Genomic DNA, 24240 nt, shown 5'->3' on the forward strand with positions numbered 1-24240 from the left:
AGGTGTGGCAAGCGGCATGTGGCACACAAAATTTGCTGCAACAAAAACATTTAACATTGCTTTTGTGTATTCCGTATGCGATAATTGGGAACAATAGAAGAAATAAGTTGAAAATTGGGAATGGTTGGGGCAATCTGAACAGAATGGGCCCTGTTAGTGCCTCCGCATTTGGCTGCAACATTGCGCCAGTACCAGCAGCAGTAGGTATTTGTAATAGTGTGTACGTTTAAAAGTACATAGCGCCCCTCAACATTTTACTGCCAGCCCTGCTAAAGGCCCACCGACCCTCTTCTACACGTGTAGACGATTGTTTGCCGGCGACATTCACGTCTCGCTGCGCTGCCTGCGGGCATTAAGTGTGATTTTATGCGATTTGTACCGCGGAAAGCCTCTGTCCCCCTCCCCCCCCCCCCCCCCCCCCCCCCCACCCTTGCTAAGAGCAAGAACCGCAGCAGCAGCACCCGCTCTCTCTTTAAACAGCCACTCCCTTGCCTAGAACCAAGCCCATTGCTAATTTACATTTGACAAATGTTTTGCATGCTACGAAAATTTTTGCGACTGCTGCAACGACTGCGATGGCAACTGCAACTGCTGTTCGTTAGGGTCTGAGCACCAGCAACTAATACAAACATTTACTACACCCTTTCAACCCCCTCCCGAGCCCTACACAAATGCCACCCGCAGCAGCGCAATGTGTTTTGTTTGCTGCATTTGTTTTCATTTGGTTACAATGCTGACATTGTTTACAGTTCAACTTGGTAAAAATTAGCAAAAATCTCACATGAGCAACCAAAAACCGGGGCAAACTACAAAAAAAATACAAAAAACAAAAAGAAGCTGAAAATTTGCTTTAATTTAAATTTATGTTGGTTTGTGTGCGGCGTGTTTGTGTGTGCACATAGAAAAGAGGGAAAACCTGCATGTGCGATAATTGCTGTGGGTAGCAACTTAAGCGGAGGTGTTGATTGAGTTTCTGTGTGTGGGTGTGTGTGTATATGTGCGTGTATCTAAAAGCCAATGGGGGTACAAGAGTTGCATTTTGCATGGGTCTTCAATTTACGTTCTCCTTCAATGTGGGCTACGCGGCAGATTCATTTGCAAATGTGAATTCTGCAGATAAACATACTGAAAGATTCGTTCTAAGTGTGGATAGGTCTTTGATTGTTTACAACACAAACTGGCGCATGATAAAACAACGAACCAATACATAGTAAGATCTTTTATGCTCATTCCACTTTCTAATTAGATACATGTTTCAATATTATGCACTTAGCCGAAATGAATTTTGCTTTAAAATAAAGAAAAAGTAAGAAAACTTAAATTTTTGTATTAAATTAAACATTTTTACGAAACCTTATAATATTCTTTTATAACTCACGTTATTTATTGCAATTGAGAGCATAAACTAGTCTTTTAGTTTAAAGCCGATATCACAAAAGTAATTAAGTTTTCCAGGCTTTTTTTTTTTGCATATTGACCATTCAAGTAGCTGTTATCTCTATAACTATAACTCAACTTCAAAAATCATTGTTTGAATTCGTTTGAGGGGTGTTTCCTTCTTTTCAAAAAATGGATTCCTCCTTGGTAGAAACGGTTGCAGACGTTTCGCCCTCAAATTCTTTCTATGGAAAATCATTTGAGACGTGTTTCACATCTTTCGCAGAATCAAAGCATCCTAGTTAAAAAGTGCATTCAACGATTTTTTCGTGTTATTTTTATTTTTTTCGAATTTGCATCAAAATTATTTATTTTTTTTATTTTATTTTATTTTATTTTATTTTAACGATTTGGGAAATTTCACCCACTGTTGGCGACAGTGATAAATTGGCGGAAAACATTTGTATGAAAGGCCGAGCCTGGTCCGCTAGTCAAAAAAAGCCCGGTATCGATAAAATAAAAAAAACACATGTTTCAAAAACCACGATATGAAATATAAAAATTTTACTTAATAATTAAAACATACATTTTGTAATTCTCAAAGCGTTACAAACCCCCAGGTTCTGCAATATATTATTAAGTTCGAGCACATGGCCATCGGTAATGGGACCATTATCGTACAATTTCAGCCCAGAGCAGAGTGTATTTCGCACCTTTAAATGCCCATTTAACGACACTCAATTGGGTGCTAATTGTACAATTAAACGGTGCTGACATCCCATCGAACCACTAACCGGAGAGGCCTCAGTCTGTCGTATCAGTTCAGCTCTGGCAGCTAATGGCACAGATGTAAAAAAAAAAAGGTGAAAAATCCGATCCCTGCGCAGCTCATCGCCCCTAATGGTAATTGTGTGCATCATAAATTTGGTTCCAATTGCCCAAGAGGCATTCAAAATGTACGCGTTTTAATTGTGCATGCGAAACCTTTTACCCGCCTCCAAACCACCAAACTGAAATTCTGCAACATTTTTAACTGTTGAAAACTGCATTAATTTAACGCATGATTGGCAATGTCACCAAATGAAAGTGTCCCGGCGCATCGCCCACAAAGTGAAATTATGCAAATTGTCTGTGTAGTGAGTGTATGCGCGTGTCTGTGTTAATTCAAAGGCAAACTCGACAAATTGGTGCCCCAATTTGCTCAATGTGATCTATAAGTCTGAACGGCGACGAATTAACTGCACATTTGGACAAGCGAATTCAAGTGCAATTAAAACAATTGTGTTTATTTCCTAATTTTAGCTTACTTCGTGCAGTTAATATTCTTATACCCTGAACCCATTTAAAATGGGTATAATGATATATTGTATTTGTGCAAAATCCAAATGTATATAACAGGAAGAAGAGGGTTTAGGGTATCCCCTAGTCGGGAGCTCCCGACTAGAACTTCTTACTCGTAAATTTTATTTTACTAGAACGAATTACCTGACGATGCCCGGTTTAAACGAATATCCACATGGTATAGAAATTTTATGTTTAATGCCCGCCAACTTCAGACATAATCAAAGCCCCCAAAAATGAGCAAATATGATTCTGACCTAAGCCACATCGTAAACTTGTCAAGCACAAGGCAGCATATAAATACAAATTTAAATACAAATATTATATATAACACCTTCTTTACAAATAATGCGTAGTTGTTTATATAAAATAATCAAATATTAAATTTAAAACTCGAGTATACCTAAGACAGAAACCATATTTTAAAATTTTTTTTTTTTGTATTTAGATGTTAAGACCCAAACAATGGCTAAAACAATTATAATAGTGATTGGCTGTGCATTAGCGATTACCTTGGTGCTGCTGCTGTGTCAGAGTAATAAGATATTGAAAGCCGGAGCAAACATGAATAATTCAAATGAATTGAAAACATCTCCATGTTCACATGAGCTCACTGGCAAAGACGCCTCCACTGCACTTGCAGTGAATTCGTCGCGTCAACAGCTTTTGCTGCTGCATCGTCAGAAGCGGTATCTGCTGTTTCCCGAGGGCAGCTCATTTCAACTGGTCTTCGATTTAATCATACCCATTGTGGACTACACCAATTTCGCAATTCTGGGCATCACCTGTGCCGTAGCCTGGGAGCTACCCAGCAAGCCGCCAAGTGAGCTGCTGGACAACCTGCGCACCCGCTTAAACGATGGCACCCTGGGCACGGTGCGGCGCAACGACAGCGTACTGGGGACGGTCACAACGGGGAACGGGAACGACATTCGAACCGCCGTTAATTGGCAGGCAATGCATGCGCAGCCAACATCAACGTCTGCCTCTGCATCAGCTTCAGGTTCTGCATCCAATGTCGACAGTTACTCGTACTATACGAATGTCCAGAACGTCGCTGGTGCTTCCGTTTATGCAAATTCGCCTAATGGAGAACAGCATGCACGACGGCCGGCTAATTGGCATACGCGACAGTCAATACCAAAGTGGCGACAGTGGGCGAACTCTCCCCCAAACGTTCAAACCGCCAACCAAATACGTGGCAATGCTGACCACTGGTCAGACAATTGGTGGCAGAGGAACAAAGAGAGGGTTGAGCAAAATTGGCGTAAAAATCAGCAACAGTGGAGCTCCTACGAGCAGCCAACGAGCAGGTATACATGCAAACAAACCCTTATAAAAATAAATGTTAACAACAATAAATCAAGAAAATTTAATTACATTTTTTTTTTAATTACAAGTTGCATGAAATAAAAACAAACGCAATGAAAGGTGAAAAGTGAATTCGAAGGTGAAATAAACGCCGTAACCCTGTTTTCCACCTGAACATAAACTACTTATGAACCCAACAATCTCTAACTAAATTTTGTATGAGAAGAAAAATATTAATCGAATTCGTAGTATTTTTAAATATCCAAACAACAAAATTATTTTCAACTAACACATTCTACGACAAACTGTCGAACCAAAGGTTAAGTTTCGACTACTTTTATTAGTCCGTTTATCAGCTCAATGACCGGTTTAGCTCAAGGAAATTTAAATTATTAAAAAAAAAAATTGTTTTTTTTTCACATATTTATAATATAAATATTACTTAAAAATTAAATGAGTCCCACACATGCATACTTATAGCACATATAACAACAGGTACAGCTACCAACAACGTCCACGACAGATGCTAAGGGAACGACCAAAGCATCAGATTTATCCAGTATTCGGAAAACGGCGACGAAGGCGGGACGTTCAGCCATATGTAGAGGATGTCGTCATCGAGCGTCTGCATTTGGATCAGCATCTGAGCTCCCGAGGGCTGCTCTTTGGCAAGATCGAGCGATTATATAAGTCGTAAGTGCTGTCCAAAGAGACTTACCCAGCCATGACCCACTGTACTTATCCGTGTCCCACAGGCGACAGCTCAATGGCACCGCATGCATTCAGCGGGCACTCTGCGAATCGGGGCAGCGTCAAGCGGGCATGAGGCAGGCGGCAGCTGAGCCCCAGAGCTTTATTATGGAGCTGGTGTCGGCCATCTTTCAATTGCCCAGCAGCAACGAAGCTGGCGAAGTGCTGAAGCACATCTCACCACATTATCTGGAAGCGCATCAGCAGCAAGGAAACTGTCGACAAATTTATGGCGATTGCAGTCACACATTTTGGTTGGAATAAAGAAAAGTTGTCTTTAATATACTCATAATTTATTATTTATTGTTGTTACAATGCTTGGAGGCATAAATGTAAATGCCAATCGGGTATCGGTTACGAGTCCAAGCAGATGTCTCAAATAGTCGCCACATTTTTGTTTTTAGTCTTTTCAATAAAAAAAATAAAAATATCAGTCCTAGGAACAACGAGAATCCGAGCTCGAGCCGCTGGTGAGCATATGGATATAGTAATGGCTTTGACTACGGCCATAGTAGCCAATGCTTTTTAAAAACAGTTCGCGAGATAACTTATAACTATATTAAAACATGTTCTATTTATTTTCCCTTGTCTGTTCTTACCGTTTACTCATCACTCTAATGTGGCCCAGATTCGATAATAAAACGAAAAAAGAGAGGCTATCTTTGGCACGCCGAAGATGTAATACCCTTGCAGACCCAACTTTTTCATATTACTCATAGTGCATTTCCCGTATCTAAGAAGCACAGGGAAAATAATTAATGTCAGTTTGGTCAAGATATCTTGAAAAACAAAATAATTGTTTACACAAGAACCTACTTTTCGACCTATAGCAGCTATTTGATATAGTAGTCGGATGTAAATAAGATTTTACAAAAGTAAAGGGAGCATAATGAAATCTCTACAGCCGTGTTTGATCAAAATTTCTTGAAAGAAACAAAAGAAACTTAATTTGCGACCGATCGTTCCTATGCCAGGTATATGATATAGTGGTCCGATGCTGATAAGATATATATGAAGAGCTCTGTCACGGTATCTTGAAACAAAAAAATGTCATACAATAACCTACTTTTAGACCGATCGTTCCTATGGCAGGTCTATAATGAAGTGATCCGAAACAGCTGGTTCCTACATATGTACTGCGTACAACAGAAAGAGGACTTCTGCAAAGTTTCATTAAGATAGCTTTAAAACTGAAACTCTGTCCGCATAGAAACAGACAGACGGACAGACGTACATGGCTATATCGACTCGGCTGTTGGACAAAGACAATATAGACTGTCTTTGTTACTAAGCAAGAATATCGAAGATGTCACCGGCAAAATTATAATACCCCCTCCAAAGGTATAAAAATATGAGAAAATTTAACTCTATTGATGTAGTCACAAACTAAAAATAAACATAATAATATAATATAGTAGGCTGCTTAACCCATGTGGCTTATCTTAAGAACACTCCAGTTCCGTCCAGAAAAATTGGCAGCGTGAAAAACTAATTTGAGCCTCTAAATAGAGCAATGGGCATACGAAACAAAGGCAAAGCGAAAGACAAACTGTTAGTCAGAACAAAACAGAGGGGAAAACTGTATTAAAATTTCTGCAGCAGGGTATGACAAACTTGTGGATTTCCCTGTAAATTATGTGTAATAAGCAAAAATAAACCAATTGAAATCGAATAGACTCGAACGATTACTTAATGATTAGAACAATAATACAAATATAACACATTTACATCAGGGTTACTTTTACGTTTTTTAGATCAGTTTTGTAACAATTTGATATACCCTTCTTGGCCTTGGGGCTAAAGCAAAAGACGAAAAGTGTGAAAAATAATAAGAGAAAATATAATAACTTTCTTTGGCACGCCGAAGATTAAATACCCTTATAAAGATAAATATTTTAAAAAGTGCTTTCTCTAGCCAAACCCCTAAAGATACTTCGATTTGGTTCGCTTTTGGTGTTTTGTTAAGAAAATATGGAAACTTACAATTGCAGAGTTATAATGGCCCGGTCCAATCGGAAAGACTTATTCAACGTTTCATGACAATAGCTCTATTGACTCGGCTGCTGATATTGATCAAAAATATATATACTGAATGAAGTCGTAGATGTCTGCTTCAATGCGTTATCCATTTTATGATAAAGTGCGAATACCCTTTACAAGGGTATTAAAAGTAGCTCTCAAACGTTACACCAACGATACCAAGACAAACTTGAAAGTTCTCTGCGGGCATAATAGATGCTTGCTGTGCTGAGTTTGTGTGGAGAGATGGGAAGCGGGGTACAAGCCGCAATTAACAGCCCAGCCATGAACTAAGCGCTGCTTTTTGTCAGTGTCTTTCAAACAGTTGTTTGGCGCAGCATTTGGGAACTTTGGCTGACAGTTGGCATATGGACGACGCGTTGACCACAAGTGTAGGAAATGTGCATCAACAACAAAACAAGAAGCAAGCCCTCGATCTTAATCCCGCTGCTGCTGTTGCTGTTGGCCAGCTTAGGTGTTTGCCAGGGCGATGTACTGAAATCCGGAGGCGGTGCCATTGAGCTGCCAACATTACGCCCATTGCTGAATGTAGACAATGCTGATGGAAGCGATGGCAACTCGGATTTTGAGCAGCTCATCGAGTCAAAACTTAACGAATCAGCCAGGAGCCAAACAATTCAGACCCAGGAGCTGCTTTCGAGGAAGCGACGCTATTTGATATTTCCGGAGGGCAGTTCCTTTCAAATGGGTGAGTCTGTCTCGTCGTTAATGCCCCTAAACGTTGCCATCTACATGCTTCATTTATCCCGACCCTAGTTTTCGATGAAGTCATCTGCGTTGTGGACTACACCAACTATTTGGTCCTGGGGATTACCGTTGCCCTGGCCTGGGAATTACCCAGCAAGCCGCCCAGTGAAGCGCTTGAGGATCTATTGGACAAGTTGGAAGATGGCACAATAGATGTTAGTCGCAACGACACTGTGTCCAACATAACCTACGTGGATGATGCCCAAAAGCCAACTAACAACCAAAACAACAACAGCTACACGCCCAACTACATTAACTTGTCAAATGGAGCAGGCGGGAGCAGCAACTATAATTCTTACTATAGCAGCTCTCCAGTGTTTCGCACACCGATGCATCCAACCTATAAATATACGGACAGCTTTTACCGGCGACCCAGCGTTCCAGCCAGACGCAAGGATAGTCACTATTACTACAGCAGTCCACTGAGCAGCGTACGCAATCCCTTCCAGAAATATCTGCAGCGCCATAACCAGGCCCAAAACTCACGCTATCCCTACTGGGCCTTGAGTTCCCAGTAAGTCATTGCTTGAATATACTGACATATTTTATAATCTTGTTTCCTTAAGTTTAAAGAACGCAGTGCGCCAGCGGAATAGCTTCTATAGTTCATCCAACAATCTTCGCCAGCCGAATGGCTATTATGCACCGCCCAAAGAGCAGCAGAGGACCCCGCTGAAAGCTAAGTCGACGCCACCACGTCATCACAAAATATATCCGGTATTTGGAAAACGTAGCTTACCAGATGCAGACAATCCGCATCATCGGCACAGACGTAGTGGAGTTGCCAATGTACCCGATGCTGACTTAACCCGAATGGAGAACATTCAGATTAAATATCACCGGAACAGTCGGCAAACCTTGTATGAAAGAATTGAAAAGTATCTTGATAAGTAAGTAAATGAAAATCTGGAGAGTTGGAGCCTGAGAAATTGCAATGGATCTGCCCGGATCTCCACTTATGCATGTCGACTTTCAATATATTATTATTCCTGTTTTTCAGACGCGGCCACAATGGACATCAGTGCGTGCTGCGTACTCTATGTGAAACTGGACAGAAATCCAATGAGCATGAGCCAGGTAGCTTCGCTGGCGAACTGCTTCGTGCGGTATTTACCATACCAGAGGCGTTGGATCATGAGCCCGTAGCCTATCGAGATAGTCGATACGACAAAGCTCATGCCCATAAAGGTGACTGTGCTGCTCTCTATCCCGAGTGCAAGCTGTCCATCTGGGATGCACCATTTATACAATAAAGATAAGCCAATTTTTGTTTCAATGTTTTATTCAATGACCCCACTTGCCATCAAGTAACACACCCAACAGGTTTAATTTACACTGATCCCTAAATTGTCGGTCGCAATCCTCTGCATTCATGCGCATCATACGACTGTATTCATCTTCCACTCCTGAAATGGTGGGCAGGCTAAATGAAAGATCAGTTCTGAATAATATAAGATGTGTGTTATATTTTAAATGCAATCACTTACGTAAAGATCAAGCGGACTATATCCTGCAACATGGAGTAACCTGGTGGCAGTAGCAAACGCTTACTATCGCAGATGGCGCGCAGGATACAGGCTTTGGTATCGATACCAAGACTGCAAGAGAGAAGATATAAGATAGTTTTACATCAGAAATTGAAATAGGATCTTTATGCCCTACAGCTTGCTGAACCCTCCAAATTGCTCGAACAACTGCCGACGATCGCGATGTCCATGGTATTGTTGCCAGTTGGTGAAGTGCTCCAGATCTGGATAGGTAACAGCTTCATAAGGCGCTGTTTCAGGATCATAAGGGTCTTCTTCTACTGGACTCTCATCCTGTTGCGATTTCACCGATCTATACCAACGCTTGCCATAATTGTTCCATTTGGGCGCTGCCGTTGTCCATTTGCTCCATTTTCCAGGCTGCTTATATTTCTCATAATATGGTCTTGCTGGCGTCCAATTCTCAAATCGCTCTCCGTACTTTGACCATTGCTTCCACTTTGCCGGATCGGCATAGTAAGGCATTTGGGGCCTGTAGTCTATGCGTTGATGAAGCCTTAATGGCTTTGGCTTCTTAACTGGCGTTGCCTTATATCGCCAATCGGTTCCAGCTATCCAAACATATGTTGGCTCTGTGGTTGTTTTGGGCTCTGGAGTTGTAGTTGTTCTGGGTCGAAAACGTTTCGGATAGACATCCTCACGACTCGAAGGCACTGGATAGTAACAGGCCTGCTCAATGTTCATAGCCACGCCCTTAGGGAAGCGTGAGAGAAGACCTTTACTTATAGAGCCTGTAAATTTCAAATTCGAGCCCTTCGGAAACAACACAAAGCGCTTTTGACGCGAGAAAACACGTTCCACGACATGGTTTAACTCTGTTCTGTTTGGCTCGCCAAAGACCACCAGCGCAAATGCCAGTTGTCCGAGCAATTGAATCCAAAGACCGCATCTCATGACTGGCATTAACTGATTGAGATGTCAAAAGAGATCTAACGATAGCTAGCAGATTCAATATGTACACTTAATAGTTACTGCGATCTTTTCAGATTAAGTGTAAATTTTTAAGCAAATAACAAAATAAAAAAAAATTAAGTGAGTGAGGAAGTTGATGTTTGTATTTCTAAAAAATAAAAAAAGTCAACGACATTCATTTGCTTAAATACGGTTGGAATTGCCAGGTATATAGATAAATATGATCTGTTAATCCGTTAATTCTCTTTAATGTTTCCATCAAAAATTTAATTATTTTGGTACATTGCAAGTTAAGGACTTTTCAAATTGGGCAGCTCCTAATTTTTAATATGTTCAGACGGGCTTAGGTTTTCAAATAAATTTGGGAGATACGGGCCTGGGAGTATTTATTGATAAGATAGCTCGTTCCAACTCTACCTATTTGTACAAGGTTGATGCTTTAGGATAATATTTATAAATTTTATTAAAAATTATACCTCTTAGGATGGCCATGTGAAAATATAAGATGACTATTTTACTAGCTAGCGATGTATTGTATTAAGATTCACAGAGGATATTTTTTTGATTTTTATTGATTTTCAGACTTATATAACTGTTTTAGTTTGAATTGAAAATGTTAAACTACTTTTCTCAAGGAATATATTATATTTTGTATTTTTTAAAACTAAATTTTAATCAATTATTAATTATTAACAGCATTTATTTTATCTAATTTTCCACTTAAAAGCCAAATCAATAAGTTCATATTGCATTTGGTCTTTAACTCCTCAGCACAAGCATCAGCATCCTTCATCATAACGCGGGTATAATCATCCTCCTGTCCATCTAGTCGAGGCATCCTTAATATAATCACGAAATCCATTAAAACATGTTTTAATTGGCAACACTTAATTAACCTACGTGAACACTATACGCAGCATATCCTGGAGCATTGAATATCCTGGTGGCAATAAAAGACGCTTTGAATCACATATGCTGCGCAATATACAGGACTTGATATCGATTCCAAAGCTGAAAAGGATTTTCATCTTAAGGTATGAACCAGCAGTTAATATTATTTTTATGTACTTACCGTGCACTTAGTCCACTGAAGTGTTCGAAGAGCTGTCTTCGGTCACGATGGCCATGAAAATGACGAGATTCGACAACTGCGTTTGGTCTAAGTCTGGGCCAGTGACTTGTCCAGTTGGCTGACCACTTCGGCGCTGGTGTAGTCCATTTCGACCATCTGGTCTTGTTGGTCATTTGCAAGCGGTACTTATTCGCACTGCTTTGCCATTTTTGAGCCTGGTTTGCTCCATACTTTGCCCATTGCTGCCACTTGTGAGGATTGGCATACCCGTCGAGATCAATACGTTGTGTTTTGGGAGGTTGAAGATTAGGCTGATGCGGTCTTGGCCTCGGCTTTGGCAATGCCTGCGCCTTAAAACGCCAGTCGGTGCCGGGTATATACACATACGTATCTGTTGTCCTTGTCAGAGGTTTTGGTGTTGTTGTTTTCTTTGGCAGGAAACGCTTTGGATACAGATCGTCTCGAGTGCCAGGTATGGGAAAATAAACGGCTTCCTCCAATTGGAAAGTGATGCCACGCGGATAGTTCGAGAGCAGACCATTGCTAAAGTTGCAAGTAAATTTAAAAAATGAGCCAGGAGGAAAGATTACCGCTCGCTTCCGGCGACTGAACACTCGCTCATAGGCTGACCGCAGTTGAGTCTGTTGAGGTCTCAGCTCCCCATGACTACTACTGAGTAGCACCAAAAGTACAAAGAACTGAGTGTGCAGCATTTAAGGCACAGCAAACGCACAGAACGAAATGATTTCAAAGCTTCACTTACATATGGGGTAAGTACTTACTGTGAACAGATTGGTTCAATATTTACTTTGAGTTGATTGACTTCTTGATTTATTGACTGTACTTATAACTAGATGCCATTACCCCAGAGACCCAATTTGAACATTTTTTATTTACAGGCTGATCAGTAAAGGTGTCCGATTCAAGCCGAACAGTTCTCTTAGTCTGAAATATGGAACATACTCGGCTGCCCTACCAAGTACTAATCATTCTTATTGGCTGCAAATATTCCAGCACGTTATTATATCCGGCATCGTCCTCCCTCGGGGTAAGCAGGAGTATGTCTATATAAAACTATGCCTTCTGACTGACTGGCTGACCGTATAAGAGCTAAGCAGTTAAAATTAATACTGCAACTACTTCATGTGTTTGTAATAAAAATCGCGAGACGGTTTTTTTTTTGGTTCATTTTGATCGCTGCTTAAATTCATGCCAGAGGTCTTTCGCACTTTTTGAAAATTCTCTCCTCGGTGAAAACGGGGGTAAACAATTTGCTGCGTTTCAAGTTTGAACTTATTGAAAATTCGTGTTTCACACTTTTCTCAACATCCATACCTCTAGACACCACGGGATTTGAACGATCGGAAAACGTTGATTTCAAATTGTGGTTCTTAATTCAATGGATGACAAACCATTTTTAATATCTTAACCTGAGATGTTATTTTCAGGATAGAATGTGTGCAAATGTGCGACCAGTTAACCCGGACAAGGCCGGGTAATGCTACTAAGAAAAATTTTGTTTTTGATTGATTTATTAAAATATAATTTCATCTTGTTAGCTCACCTCCTCGGTTTCCGTGCCTATTGCTGAGTTCTATCCGGAACGTCGAATACTGATCGATTGGTGTTTTGCCATTTCTTACGACTTGCCCAGCGACTTGAGCTCGTTTTACAGCATACCCATATGGCCGGGTTTTGCAAACTATCAAACCAAGCGGGAACTACCTCGCACTGACAACAATGAACTAAGCTTGTATGCGAAATATGGTTACAATGCATTGACACAAACACATCCCAAGGACTTCTCAGCTGGCGAGCTTTATGCAAGCATTGAGGATGCATTCATCTCATATGGATTCCATGAGACCTGCCTCTTGCGCAGCGTTTGTGAGCTGGCGAAGCATCCATTCGACGATATGCATCAGCACATACTTATTGATATTTTGACGTTTATATTGAGGTGGGTTTGGGCTTCCCAGTCATATCTACTAGATACGTCTTTATATAAAGATATTATGTCTTTTCTTTGCAGTCCAACACAGCATGATGGTTTTCTGGAAAGTGAGCATGTCTATAAGCTAGCCTACGAACAGGCAGAGCTTTATGGATTTCTTGGCAACGATTGCGGCCAGCTCTATGCGCATTGCAAACACGATATCTTGGGACTTATTAGCAATGTCATGTTCCACAATGATTAAATAACACTGAATAATCAGCACGTGATGTAAACTGTAATGTCTATGCGTTTCATTAGCATCTGATTCGGGTCTTTCTGGACTTCAGCTGGGCGGTGCGTTGTTACCGTTGTCTTTTCCGTTTCACTACGAAATGTATCTTAAGAGTGTGCACTTCATTTTTGTTCTGGTGGCAGCGCTATACGTTTGCCAGGCCAGTGCCAAAATGTCTCTATTCTTTCCGGCCTCTTCGGTGTACCAGGTAACGGCGGCCTTATCAGTGCCGATCGTAATACCGCAACGCAAATTATTTTGGGACTGGGGCTTGCAAATGAACTACGCAATGCCCAGCAAGCCATCAAGTTTTTACGCGGCGGCCATCTGGCCAGATGAGTTTGCCCGACGTGACAAACGTCAGCTGCGCAATGAGACACAAAAATATATGCCAGTGGATCTGAATAATATGCATCCCAGCGATCTTACCGCTGGGGAGCTCTATATGAGCATCGAAAATATGTTTACTCGCTATGGCTTCGATGAGACCTGCCTGCTACGTAGTGTATGCGAACTGGCTCGACATCCGTTTCATGATGAGGAACAGAATATGCTGACGGCTCTCTTGACATTTACTCTAACGTAAGTAATCGGATCTATTTTGGAGCCATGTGTCACATATCTCACAATACACTTTCAGTCCATCTCTGCATGCGGCCTTTGCACCAGGCGAAACTATTTACCGCGAAATCTATGAGCATGCCGAGCAGCAGGGCTTTATGGGCGCAGATTGTGCCCAACTTTATACACAGTGTCCGGTCGACTTTTTAAGTGCCATAAGCAAACTTATCCACTAACATCAAATTAATTTGAAGACTTGTAAAATAGTTTATAAACACGACATTATCTACCCTGTATCTATAAACAAATGGTTTAAATTTTAACAAAAGTCTCAATATGAATTATTGATCAGAACGACAAGCTCTCTGCTTATTATTGACCGCGAAACTTGATATAAAGAGAATAGATATTCTTCACGAATCAGTGTTACAACAATAGTTGCCCCGCAATCAATAAATATGTAATCCTAATCTCTAAATTTTTGTATGCACAGATTAATTTTAACTCACATATCTTATAGGTCACTTAACTCCAGGGTATACAGTAGTCAATCATTTGTTAATTTTTTATTTCTGCCTGGCATATGGGTTAACAATTAAAATCAACTTCTACAATGGACTAAATGGCACGGAGTAAAGCGTCTGATACATTAAGCCGAAAACCTAAATGAATATTCAATTAAATAGATTTGTTGAAAATTGTCTTTATTTGTTTACATTCCAAAATCAATCTATGATACATTTTGTGTTACAATTGTCTTCATTTTTTTTTTTTTGGTTTGATTTAAAAATAAATGTGCCTAATCTAAACTCTCTGTGAGCTTGAAAGCAACTAAGATCGACTAGTTAATAAACGAAAAGATCGACGTTCGAACCATGCCCAACCTATTTCCCAATTCCCACTTTTTGTATTTTAATAGTTGGTAAATATATTTTGAAGTAACTCTTTACATATATGACTGGATATGTTTTGAATATTTGCATATTCCTTGAATCTTTCCATAAGCCCAAATCCTAAACCAAATCATCAATCACCCATTTGCATTAAGTGTCTAAGGCCTTAATTTATAGATTTAAAGTAATTTTATTTCATCCTACTAGATTGGTGACAATATTGAGCACATCCAACTTACACTTTGGATACGCTTGCTGGCAATCACCGCCCATAAGGCCCAATTTCTCGGCTCGTTCATATCGATATTGATAAACCTTTTCATTGGGGCCAAAGCCATCATGCTGCGAAGGCCTAATGTATGAGTAGGAAAGAGTAATCAGTCGAATGTTTATGTTCTGTAGTGGAGTGCACTTACGTTAGCAAAAAGCTGATAATCTGAACAATCAGGTTATAGCTATAACTGCGATTATCCGCAAAGGGATGCAGTGCCAGTTCGCAGACACTGCGCAGCAAGCAGGATCTGTGAAAGCCGTAGTCCTGCAATATGCCCTCCATACCCAAATAAAGCTCGCCGGCAGTGAAATCCCGGGGATGTACTCCACGCTCAGCCTCTAGCAGATCCATGGATGTGCTTGTTAAGTTATTTAAATTACGCTTACGACGCTCTAGTGCGTTGGACCAAATGGTCGGATTGTAGAATGATGCAAGATCAAATGGCAAATTATAATTCATTTGAAAACCCAAGTCCATGAAGACCTTTCGCGAATCTGGTATATCAATAGGCACCGACATAGATGACGTCACCTGCAGCACCGTGGATGTAGGAAATAGCAAAAGGCCAAAGGAGCCTGTGATTGAAATCGAAACGATGATCGCAACGAGAATCCCGTTTAAAGATTTTGAGTTGTGCTGCTGTGGCTGTCGCATTTCGTTGTGATCCATATGCCACATGATAAGCCAAAGCTGGGTTCCGGTTTTCCGACTTCTCTATTTGGGTCTCCAATTAACCAAAACTGTTAATGAGTCAAACATTTGTGCTGCGTGAGTCGCAATTAGAAGGGTAAGAGCTGCAGAAACTGGGACACAAATTCTGAAAAACAATAAAAAAAAAAAATAGTATGCATAATTTATTGTATACCTGCACATAAAATCACGCATACTGAACTAATACCCTACAACAGTTGAACGACTACACTGGAAAAGTAAAAAACAAGGTGTTTCTACGAAATACCTTTTTCTAGATATACATACATACCATTTGAAGAGAAATTATTTGCATATTGTAAACGCAAAATATTAAAATTGAATGCATTTGCACCGAAGGCTAACAGAGCAAGAATTAATGAAATGTTTATTCGTACAACATGGTCACAGCAAAACTGTATTTTATTTAAACAGCTGGATGAACTGCGTGCTAAATTTTTGACAGGTATGTTAGCTAAAAAGAACATGAAATGTGTCTTTTTTTGTTTTGTTTTTTATTTTTTTAATATTTATATTTAATACTAATTTAGTGAAACGGAAAAAAATAAAATGATTCTCCGAATTTATGAAAAACAAAAATAAATTGACTAGTATCTTCTTGTCAGCTGCCATTTAAATCGTTGGTTTGACATGTTAAAGAAGCTTTGAAGAAACCAGTGCAAATCATAAAAACTATTGTATTATAACAAAAGAAACAATTTTTTTAATTTAATATATTATTATTAAGTTATAAGTTTCATAACATCTAGATTATTATTTTTCGTACTATGGTTGATATGTCTACAAAACACCACAGCTCTGTTATTGTTGGTGTAGCTCAACTGTCAATTTCTTAAACAAATAAATGTTGCGTGGCCTTTTGAAGTTCTATTCAATGCTCAACATGGTACAACGACCACATTAGTGTGTCAAACGCTCTAATGGCAACAAGATGAGCCCCAACCAAGACCAGAGACTTTTAAATGTGCTGCTGCTAGCGGTAATTTGCGGAACGGCAATAGTAGCTGCCCATACGAACAGCATCAAGCCTAGCTTTATTACAGATGGTAGTCAGGGTAACGTCAGTGGAGTGCCGATTCCGAGCCGAGCTAATCCACCAGCCAAACTTATTCGAGCCAAACGTGTGGCTATTTTCAATGGCCAGGGCGTTGTCAAGGTACGTCATTTACACAATTCATTCGAATAAAAAATCTCACATCATTGCTAAAAATAATGTTTTTATAGTTCGTCAGCGGCGTAGCACATCCCGTCAAACAAGTTGATAAGGATCAATCATTTTGGTTCTTTTATAACTTTCAAAACCAATATATACCCACAACCATACCAATATATTGGTGGAGTTTTTGGAATACAACTGCATTTGTTTCCACAGCGCGTCAGTTGCGCAAGGGCATGCAGGCGACACTGCATCGTGACGATACGCGCAGTTGGGTCTATGATACCATCGAGGCGGGCATGGAACTGTAAGTGTGCAGATCTTACCAATTTGAATTATATGATTAAATGCATCAAAACTGTTTCTCCCCGCAGGCTGGATGGTAGTGAACGAGGTGCCAGCTGTCTGCTACGCAGCATATGCGAAATCTCTCAATTGCCTTTCGAGGATAGCAATATTTTTAGCGAAATTCTCAATGCAGTGCTGATGTGAGTATATGAGCTATTTGCAAATACTTCTAATACTTATAATGTCGATCCTACTTGCAGACCCACCGTGGATAACGTGGCCGAAAAGTATTTGAACGCTAGAGATGCGGGTCGTGGTGGAGCTGATTGCTTAAAAACCTACAGCGATTGCAATCAAAGAGTTTGGCACTGGTTAACGCATATTACGAAGCTGACTTTTTGATATAACCCACACATTAAAAAAAAAAAATCCATTATTTACGTGATTGCGTGTTTTACTTAAATATGGTTACATATTTTTGTAACATGATTTTAAGCTGGTTTAATTTAGTAACCCTAGAAAGCACGCATTTCTCCCAATCAGCACTTAGTCCTATCTCATAGTTTTTCTCATACTGCGACGACGCCACTCGGCCCAGGCCTCACAGAGCATAGGTTTCTTCCAGCAGATGCACTCGCTTAACGGTAGCGCATTGGGCTTCATACGCACGCATTCAGAGAAAGCCGGATATGGTGTTAAGGGCTTGGTACAAATAAGTGGCCTTTTCGTCTTTAGACAGTCGGGTGGAATGCGACCCGCACGGTGACAGCGACGCTTAAAGCGCGGGCAGTCGAGTCTTTCAGCAAAATCGCAATTTTCGGGCTGTGGGCAAGCAGTTTTGGGCTTGCGGTTCTTGCGGCGCCTCAATGGTGCAGCCTTGGCTTTTTCAAAGCAGCATATCTTCTTCTTCTTTAGCTGTACCGGAGGGCAGGAGACCCAGGTTTGCCAGTACTTTCGATTGGCCTTATCCGATTCAACGTAGTAGATGTCATCAAATCGCGGGTTGAATGGACAGTACACAGCTTCCTCGTCACAGAAGGGATTCAACCATATGGACGGCTGCTTAGTTATCCTCTTTTCGTTAACCTTTGGCGGTGGAGTCAACATAAACTCTGGCTTTCCGCATGGGAAACTGTCAAACTTCTTTGGACAAACGCTTTCTTTCTTCTTTTCACATTTATTGGATTTCGAACGCAGTGAAACCATAGCCCGAAAGCTGGACAACTTGCTAAAAGTCCCACGTCTTACCAACGATTTGAGGGCCAACATTTTAAAAAAATTTCTTTCTTTCTAATTTTATTTTTAGTTAAACAATCCGAAATATTGTATATTGAATTTAGAAAAAATTCCAAAAAATAAACCAAACCGTCTAGAAAAAACGAAAAGGTGAACTGACTTCCAGCTGTTAACTTTGTAGACTGAGCATTTCAGCAAATGTTTTACTTCACTCCATATTGAGTTCGATTGTAATCTCAATGTCTACTTTTTCATTGAACTCTGCCCAACATTCCATGATAGAAATTCCAACACTCTATAAGGGCAGGAAACCGCATAGAAACGACTACAGTCACGCACATCCACGCGATGTTTATATTTAGCATCGGCTATCTCTTCGGGCACACTAAAATGGATCGATTAGCATAAGCATTTCGTGTTCTAGCAGTAAACCTCACGTTAATATAATCCGCAAGAGATCCTCCATTAGCATACCCTGGCCATGGTGCTCATTGAACCTGGCCTTTAACTCACACATGGCACGTTTTATGCAGGATCTTAGGTCCATCTGAAAGCTATTATAAAATATGCATATTATTTGTGTAATAATATAATTTATAATTTACATAATATAGTATAAGACAATTAAATTGTATTATATTAAGCACACTTACAAATTTCCCATTGCCTCAAATTGATCAAAGATAGCGCGTCGTTCTCTATAGTCACGATTTAGCTTCCAGCTGGGCACATGTACCCAGGATTCATAGACTTCTTCCTCAGCAATGGGCTGATGACTGCGTTGCCAGGGCTCCTCGCTCAATTGCCAAGGGCTTTTATAAAAGTAATATTTGTGTGTTTTGGGTTTAACATATCTGCATAAATTTGAAAAAAAAAAAAACAAAACGAAAATATATATATTAAAGCGAAACTCTATAGCTAAGTTGGACTAGTTGGACTTTACTTGGTATAGCTCTCTGCTTGGTAGGGTCCAAGATAGTACATATTAGGTCTACGATAAGGATATTTGTAAACTGAGCTATTCTGTGCGTATCCCTGCCAATTCCAATCCCAACGACGTTTTGGCTTTGTCACCTGTTGTTTTTTATTATCTGTATGATCCAGGAGTATTTTCGGACTCCAGCCTTCCACAGTGTCCGGTAGCGGTACATACATATCAAATTCTAAACTATATTGCAGTCCACTTGGTCGACCGCCTACAATAATTTTGGTCAACGCTGCCGTTATCAGCACCGAGGCCTTATTGGGGAATACCAGAGCACGAACGCGTCGCGAAAGTAAGCGCTCCTTAGGCGCCACCGATTCTGTCTTGTTGCCTGCAGCGAAAGCCGCAGCAAAATATCCAAATAGTATGGAGAGTAGCACAAGTGTATAACGCCCCATACTGATGCAGTCAACATACGAATCTGAACTGAGTGTCTGTCGGCACCTCAGAAGAAATAGCTCTTGGACTAGAGACGATCGCACTTCGGACTATTTCCAAACTTGCAGCACGTAGCTTAAACATTTGTTTTACCATAATGACCAGCAGCTGGTATTAATTCGCTTATGTCTTTTATATTTTAATTTAGAGCTTTCTGTTTTAATGTTCTGTAGAACTTTAAAAAAAGAGAAGGCAAATCAAACATGCGATCACATTGATATGTAGGCAATTTCACATTTTCATATTTCATTAGTGGGTCACGAATTAGGATCATTTTGGACAAAAAAACAAAAACCGTCAGGTTGATCATCGCATAGCGAAAGATAACACGACACGGGTCCATCTCTAGTACCGACTGTCATAGGTGCGCTAATTGTCCAACCGGGTGACCGGCACAACAATGCCTCACCAATTACAACATACTAATTCAAGTAATCTAGGCAGTACAAACATAATATAAGATCAAGTTATCCATGATATATGGTCTGTCGTTGTAATCATCACGTAGCACTTATTCGCCTCAGTTACATTTATTGCTCCTTTCTAAAAAGTACAACTTTCGGCATTCTCGCACGGCACAAAATATTACAAAACTTAAAAAAAAAAAAACCTAGTAAATTTTATTGTTAGAAGTGGCCCCCATTAGTTTTCGTATCCAGAATGGTTAACTTTAATAATAGTACAAAGATGATGGTGAATCGGTGCATGGAGCTGCTAAACGCGAAAATTGCACATGCCCAGACCCGACACATTGCCAAGCGTGTGCCGCTGGGCCGTATTAGCCCTCGTGCCCTGGACACGAAGGCAATATTTAGGGAACGTCAAAAGGCAGAGAAATATGAGGCCTGCAAGCGTCTCTCGATGTGGGAACAGAACAAGGACCAAGGAAGTGGTTGGGGAGAAAACGAACGTTTGGATCATTCCCACTACAAGCATTGTCAGCTTCAGGAACGCACATATGATTGCACTTGGACGAAATTTCCAGAGGAGCCCAAGCCCAAACAGCGAAGAATGTTTAAATCGGAGGGACACATCCCAATCTGTCGCCGAAAGACTGGAACTCGCCCTGAAACGGCCAAGCCGTGGGACGACGAGGCTTCAGACTTTATTAAACAATGGGACAACAATAACGCCATGATAAACCGCAATAGATTTGGTAAAACAACGCATTTCAGTCAACCGCATGTTGGAGGAGGATCCTTGAATAGCAAAAACCCCAAAAGGAAATTATTCTATTACTAATCGCACCATTAACTGACTAATCCGATACGCTAATGTAAAAGTTTTTTTTAAATTGTAATATGAACATTAAATTTACTGGTAGGACAATTATTTCATATTGTTGTAATTTTCATTTATACACTTCGCGTATTTAAGTTTGTGAATAGAATGTACATATGTATGTAATATAGATCTATCAATTTAACTCTGGGCGTTAATTTATTTTTTGGTTATGTGGGCTTCAAGTAGGGACGGAAGCATCTTAATTTTTCTGGCTGGAATGAGTCGATTTTCAAATTGCCCGCCGCGCTGAAAATTAAATATTGCCGTATCCTGCGTTTCGTATGCATTTGAACTAAAGATTTATATTCAGAACCTGTGTTGGTAATCGAAAAAATTATATCTCTGCTCTTGACAAATTCCTGGTAACATATGTTCGTCATATGTCAAATTTATTTATTTCGCTTAAATTTAAGCAAAATCGCTTAGTTGTTTCCAAATTGTTTGTTTAAAAATAGACAAATATTTCCCTATTGGTTTTTTACTTTCGATTAAATCGTAATGATACTGGCACAGATTGGTAGACAATTGATTTTTAAATCTGTACGTTGTCTAGGCACTCGCAAAGATGGATTATTTCGAAAAGGGCTAAAATTACCCAAGCTACCCATTAAAGGACCAAGGGATTATGATTATTGGCGTCGTTTGAAACGCAAACCGAAAAACCCAAAAGACAAATCGCCAAGAACTAACAAATTAAGTCCGGGTAGGCCAGCGGTTTACAAGCCAAAGAAAAAGAGTGAAACAAAACCCGACGAAGATGATTTAACAACCAAAAATGAAAATCAAAACTAATCCATTTTTCAATCAAAAATCATAAGACGAAATAAATTCAAATTTACTGCAATCTATATGGCACCTCTGACAACAGCTGTCGCGAATATGTACTCATTTACTCGCTATCGCCAAAAGTATCGCTTGCAAAAATCATCTGTTTTTTTCTTTTTTTTTTTTTTGTTTCTTTGTTTTTGACATTATCGTTCGTTTGGTCGTTCGTTTATCTGCCATGGCGCTGCTGAGGAGCGTTTCAAATGGATTTTCTGCCGTATTTCGACGCTTTGCCAGTTCAAGTGGATGCACTATTTACAGCCTCAGTTCGGGCCACGTCAAGTGCGGCGTCTCCGTAATACGTGTCTCCGGCCCACAAACCAAGCAGGCGCTGCGCGCCATTGTTGATAATGGCGAATACGAACCAAAACAGCGACAGGCATATCTGAAATCGTTTTATCATCCCACCAGCAAAGAGATTATCGACCGCGGTCTGCTCCTGTGGTTTCCTGGACCAGCGTCGTTCACGGGCGAGGACGCTTGTGAATTTCAGGTGCACGGCTCGTTGGCCGTTATTGCGGCAATGCTGGATGCACTTGGCCAGTTGCCCGGCTTAAGACCCGCTCAGCCTGGTGAGTTTACAAAGCGTGCGTTTTTCGGCGGCAAACTAGATCTAACCGAGGTTGAGGGCTTGGCCGATCTAATACACGCCGAAACGGAGGCACAGCGCAAGCAGGTATATCATATATATATTCAAATATATTATAAAAATTCATGTGAATTCTCCAATAGGCTCTTCTGCAAAGCACCGGCGCTTTGGGTCGGCTCTATGACAGCTGGCGCAAACGGCTCATCCGTTGCGCCGCCCATCTGGAGGCGTATATTGACTTTGCTGAAGAGGAGCAAATAGAGGGCGGCGTTATAGTAAAATTGACCAGGGAACTTAATGCCGTGAAACAGGAAATACGTGCACATTTGAATGATCAAAGACAGGGCGAACTGCTACGGGATGGTGTGCGCACAGTCATCATCGGTGCTCCCAATGTAGGCAAGAGTAGCCTTTTGAATCTACTCTGTCAGCGTGCCGTATCTATTGTGACCGAACAGGCAGGGACAACCCGCGACATTATTGAGACAATGCACAATTTTGGCGGCTATCCAGTGGTCTTTGCGGACACAGCAGGCCTTCGCAAGCACACCACAGATACTATCGAGGTGGAAGGCATGGCGCGTGCCAAACAATGCTTAGCCAGCTCCGATCTTATTTTGTTGCTCACGGACGCTAGAGCTTTACGTAAGGTGGAAAACAATGAGGCACTAACTGGCCACATCGATAACTATTTGGAGGAACTGGACATACCGCCGGAGCTGTGCAGTGGAAAGCGCTTGCAGTTAGTGGCAAACAAAACGGACACCTTGTCAGCGGAGGAAGTTCAGCGTCTCAGCAAACTGGACAATGTGTTGGCACTATCTTGCCACAAGCAAGACAATTTGCCCGAGTTTCTGGGCTCCTTACAACAGCTGCTGCAGCAGCTATGTGGCGTACCACAGGCGGAACATCCACGCATCACGCACACGCGCTACAGACAGCAATTGGAACGATGCATTGATCACATCGAGATATTTCTACGAGATTACAAACCCGATGTCTACCCAGACATGGCCATAGCAGCGCAGCAGCTACGTAAATCTGTGCGCTGCATAGAACGCATCACTGGACATGTCAGCTGCGAAGATATACTCGATGTGGTCTTTAAAGATTTTTGCATTGGAAAATAATTCGTATTTTAGTTTTTAAGTATTAAGCTTGCAATGTACAGAATATATGGACTGCCAATATGATTAATTCATCCTAATATCAGTTAGATTTACATTTTCAACAATTTGGTAGGAACAAAGTTATCTGAATATTTCAACCAATAAAATGTTGTCGATTGATTCGTTCTATAAATAAGTTATGTAAAAAATATTTACATGTATAGTTTTAGTCTATTCAAATTATTAAAGACGTGTTAAAAATATGTTTAAATAAAAAACATTCATGAATAGGTGTTAATCAGTTGAAGTCTCAGTATATGTTTATGTTAAGAATAATAATATTATCAATACCAAGACAACATTTTATTGGATATGGCAAAGGCATTATGCCTACAACTATCTAAAGGTATCCTTAAACCACATTCCTCATTAATTATTATTATTTCCATTCAAAGAACATCAATAACTGCGAAATGTGGAATACATATTAAAAGCAGAAGGGGAATACCGTCATTAACGTAAAAGTTATCAATCGTTCAAATCGATAAGGATTGGTTAGAAAATAT

General features: G+C 40.4%; 12 protein-coding genes across 15 annotated transcripts; 7 read left to right on the top strand and 5 right to left on the bottom strand.

Annotated features, from left to right (window-relative positions):
* Positions 1-2183: 2183 nt before the first annotated feature.
* LOC6629338 (uncharacterized) lies at positions 2184-5080 on the top strand. Of its 3 annotated transcripts, none has more exons than XM_032435422.2 (4): positions 2184-2280; positions 3167-4031; positions 4510-4722; positions 4785-5079. In XM_032435422.2, exons 2-4 carry the CDS (start codon positions 3184-3186, stop codon positions 5041-5043), a joined length of 1320 nt encoding a protein of 439 aa, XP_032291313.1. In that variant the 5' UTR covers positions 2184-2280; positions 3167-3183; the 3' UTR covers positions 5044-5079. The 3 variants fall into 3 exon arrangements, with proteins under 3 accessions (XP_032291313.1, XP_032291316.1, XP_070063588.1); XM_032435425.2 differs by having other exon boundaries at positions 2185-2280; positions 4525-4722; positions 4785-5078; XM_070207487.1 differs by lacking the exon at positions 2184-2280 and adding an exon at positions 2316-2333 and having other exon boundaries at positions 4785-5080.
* Positions 5081-7110: 2030 nt separating this feature from the next.
* Positions 7111-9120, top strand: LOC6629337 (uncharacterized). Its single transcript, XM_070207465.1, has 4 exons — positions 7111-7507; positions 7576-8080; positions 8133-8456; positions 8567-9120. Exons 1-4 carry the CDS (start codon positions 7198-7200, stop codon positions 8817-8819), a joined length of 1392 nt encoding a protein of 463 aa, XP_070063566.1. The 5' UTR covers positions 7111-7197; the 3' UTR covers positions 8820-9120.
* Positions 8837-10022, bottom strand: LOC6630657 (uncharacterized). The gene is made up of 3 exons (XM_002053277.4): positions 9229-10022; positions 9054-9164; positions 8837-8989 (listed from the first exon to the last, which is right to left on the bottom strand). Exons 1-3 carry the CDS (start codon positions 10014-10016, stop codon positions 8851-8853), a joined length of 1038 nt encoding a protein of 345 aa, XP_002053313.3. The 5' UTR covers positions 10017-10022; the 3' UTR covers positions 8837-8850.
* Positions 10023-10296: 274 nt separating this feature from the next.
* On the bottom strand, positions 10297-11822 carry LOC6630656 (uncharacterized). The gene is made up of 4 exons (XM_002053276.2): positions 11098-11822; positions 10926-11036; positions 10502-10864; positions 10297-10442 (listed from the first exon to the last, which is right to left on the bottom strand). Exons 1-3 carry the CDS (start codon positions 11808-11810, stop codon positions 10708-10710), a joined length of 981 nt encoding a protein of 326 aa, XP_002053312.1. The 5' UTR covers positions 11811-11822; the 3' UTR covers positions 10297-10442; positions 10502-10707.
* A 179-nt stretch (positions 11823-12001) lies between these two features.
* On the top strand, positions 12002-13348 carry LOC6630655 (uncharacterized). Its single transcript, XM_070207558.1, has 3 exons — positions 12002-12145; positions 12657-13057; positions 13130-13348. Exons 1-3 carry the CDS (start codon positions 12050-12052, stop codon positions 13293-13295), a joined length of 663 nt encoding a protein of 220 aa, XP_070063659.1. The 5' UTR covers positions 12002-12049; the 3' UTR covers positions 13296-13348.
* Positions 13349-13367: 19 nt separating this feature from the next.
* On the top strand, positions 13368-14431 carry LOC26531229 (uncharacterized). Its single transcript, XM_015172388.3, has 2 exons — positions 13368-13907; positions 13966-14431. The coding sequence occupies exons 1-2, from the start codon at positions 13426-13428 to the stop codon at positions 14120-14122; spliced, it is 639 nt and encodes a 212-aa protein (XP_015027874.1). The 5' UTR covers positions 13368-13425; the 3' UTR covers positions 14123-14431.
* Positions 14432-14727: 296 nt separating this feature from the next.
* On the bottom strand, positions 14728-15824 carry LOC6630654 (uncharacterized). The gene is made up of 2 exons (XM_002053274.4): positions 15196-15824; positions 14728-15131 (listed from the first exon to the last, which is right to left on the bottom strand). Exons 1-2 carry the CDS (start codon positions 15729-15731, stop codon positions 14975-14977), a joined length of 693 nt encoding a protein of 230 aa, XP_002053310.2. The 5' UTR covers positions 15732-15824; the 3' UTR covers positions 14728-14974.
* An 832-nt stretch (positions 15825-16656) lies between these two features.
* On the top strand, positions 16657-18318 carry LOC6630653 (uncharacterized). Its single transcript, XM_002053273.3, has 4 exons — positions 16657-16920; positions 16989-17227; positions 17295-17408; positions 17469-18318. The coding sequence occupies exons 1-4, from the start codon at positions 16696-16698 to the stop codon at positions 17608-17610; spliced, it is 720 nt and encodes a 239-aa protein (XP_002053309.1). The 5' UTR covers positions 16657-16695; the 3' UTR covers positions 17611-18318.
* LOC6630652 (uncharacterized) lies at positions 17642-18613 on the bottom strand. The gene has a single exon (XM_002053272.4). The coding sequence runs from the start codon at positions 18475-18477 to the stop codon at positions 17761-17763; it is 717 nt and encodes a 238-aa protein (XP_002053308.1). The 5' UTR covers positions 18478-18613; the 3' UTR covers positions 17642-17760.
* LOC6630651 (uncharacterized) lies at positions 18349-19986 on the bottom strand. Its single transcript, XM_032436276.2, has 4 exons — positions 19388-19986; positions 19098-19298; positions 18882-18998; positions 18349-18829 (listed from the first exon to the last, which is right to left on the bottom strand). The coding sequence occupies exons 1-4, from the start codon at positions 19825-19827 to the stop codon at positions 18688-18690; spliced, it is 900 nt and encodes a 299-aa protein (XP_032292167.1). The 5' UTR covers positions 19828-19986; the 3' UTR covers positions 18349-18687.
* Positions 19987-20395: 409 nt separating this feature from the next.
* LOC6630650 (uncharacterized) lies at positions 20396-21199 on the top strand. Its single transcript, XM_002053270.4, has one exon. The coding sequence runs from the start codon at positions 20528-20530 to the stop codon at positions 21107-21109; it is 582 nt and encodes a 193-aa protein (XP_002053306.1). The 5' UTR covers positions 20396-20527; the 3' UTR covers positions 21110-21199.
* Positions 21200-21541: 342 nt separating this feature from the next.
* Positions 21542-23972, top strand: LOC6630649 (tRNA modification GTPase GTPBP3, mitochondrial). 2 transcript variants are annotated; one of them, XM_070207520.1, is made up of 3 exons: positions 21542-21646; positions 21705-22652; positions 22709-23972. In XM_070207520.1, the coding sequence occupies exons 2-3, from the start codon at positions 22155-22157 to the stop codon at positions 23693-23695; spliced, it is 1485 nt and encodes a 494-aa protein (XP_070063621.1). In that variant the 5' UTR covers positions 21542-21646; positions 21705-22154; the 3' UTR covers positions 23696-23972. The 2 variants fall into 2 exon arrangements, with proteins under 2 accessions (XP_070063621.1, XP_002053305.1); XM_002053269.4 differs by having other exon boundaries at positions 21560-22652.
* Positions 23973-24240: the final 268 nt, after the last annotated feature.

The sequence above is a fragment of the Drosophila virilis genome, chromosome 2, assembly GCF_030788295.1.
Source record: "Drosophila virilis strain 15010-1051.87 chromosome 2, Dvir_AGI_RSII-ME, whole genome shotgun sequence".
In the NCBI taxonomy this organism is placed as follows: Eukaryota; Metazoa; Arthropoda; class Insecta; order Diptera; family Drosophilidae; genus Drosophila; species Drosophila virilis.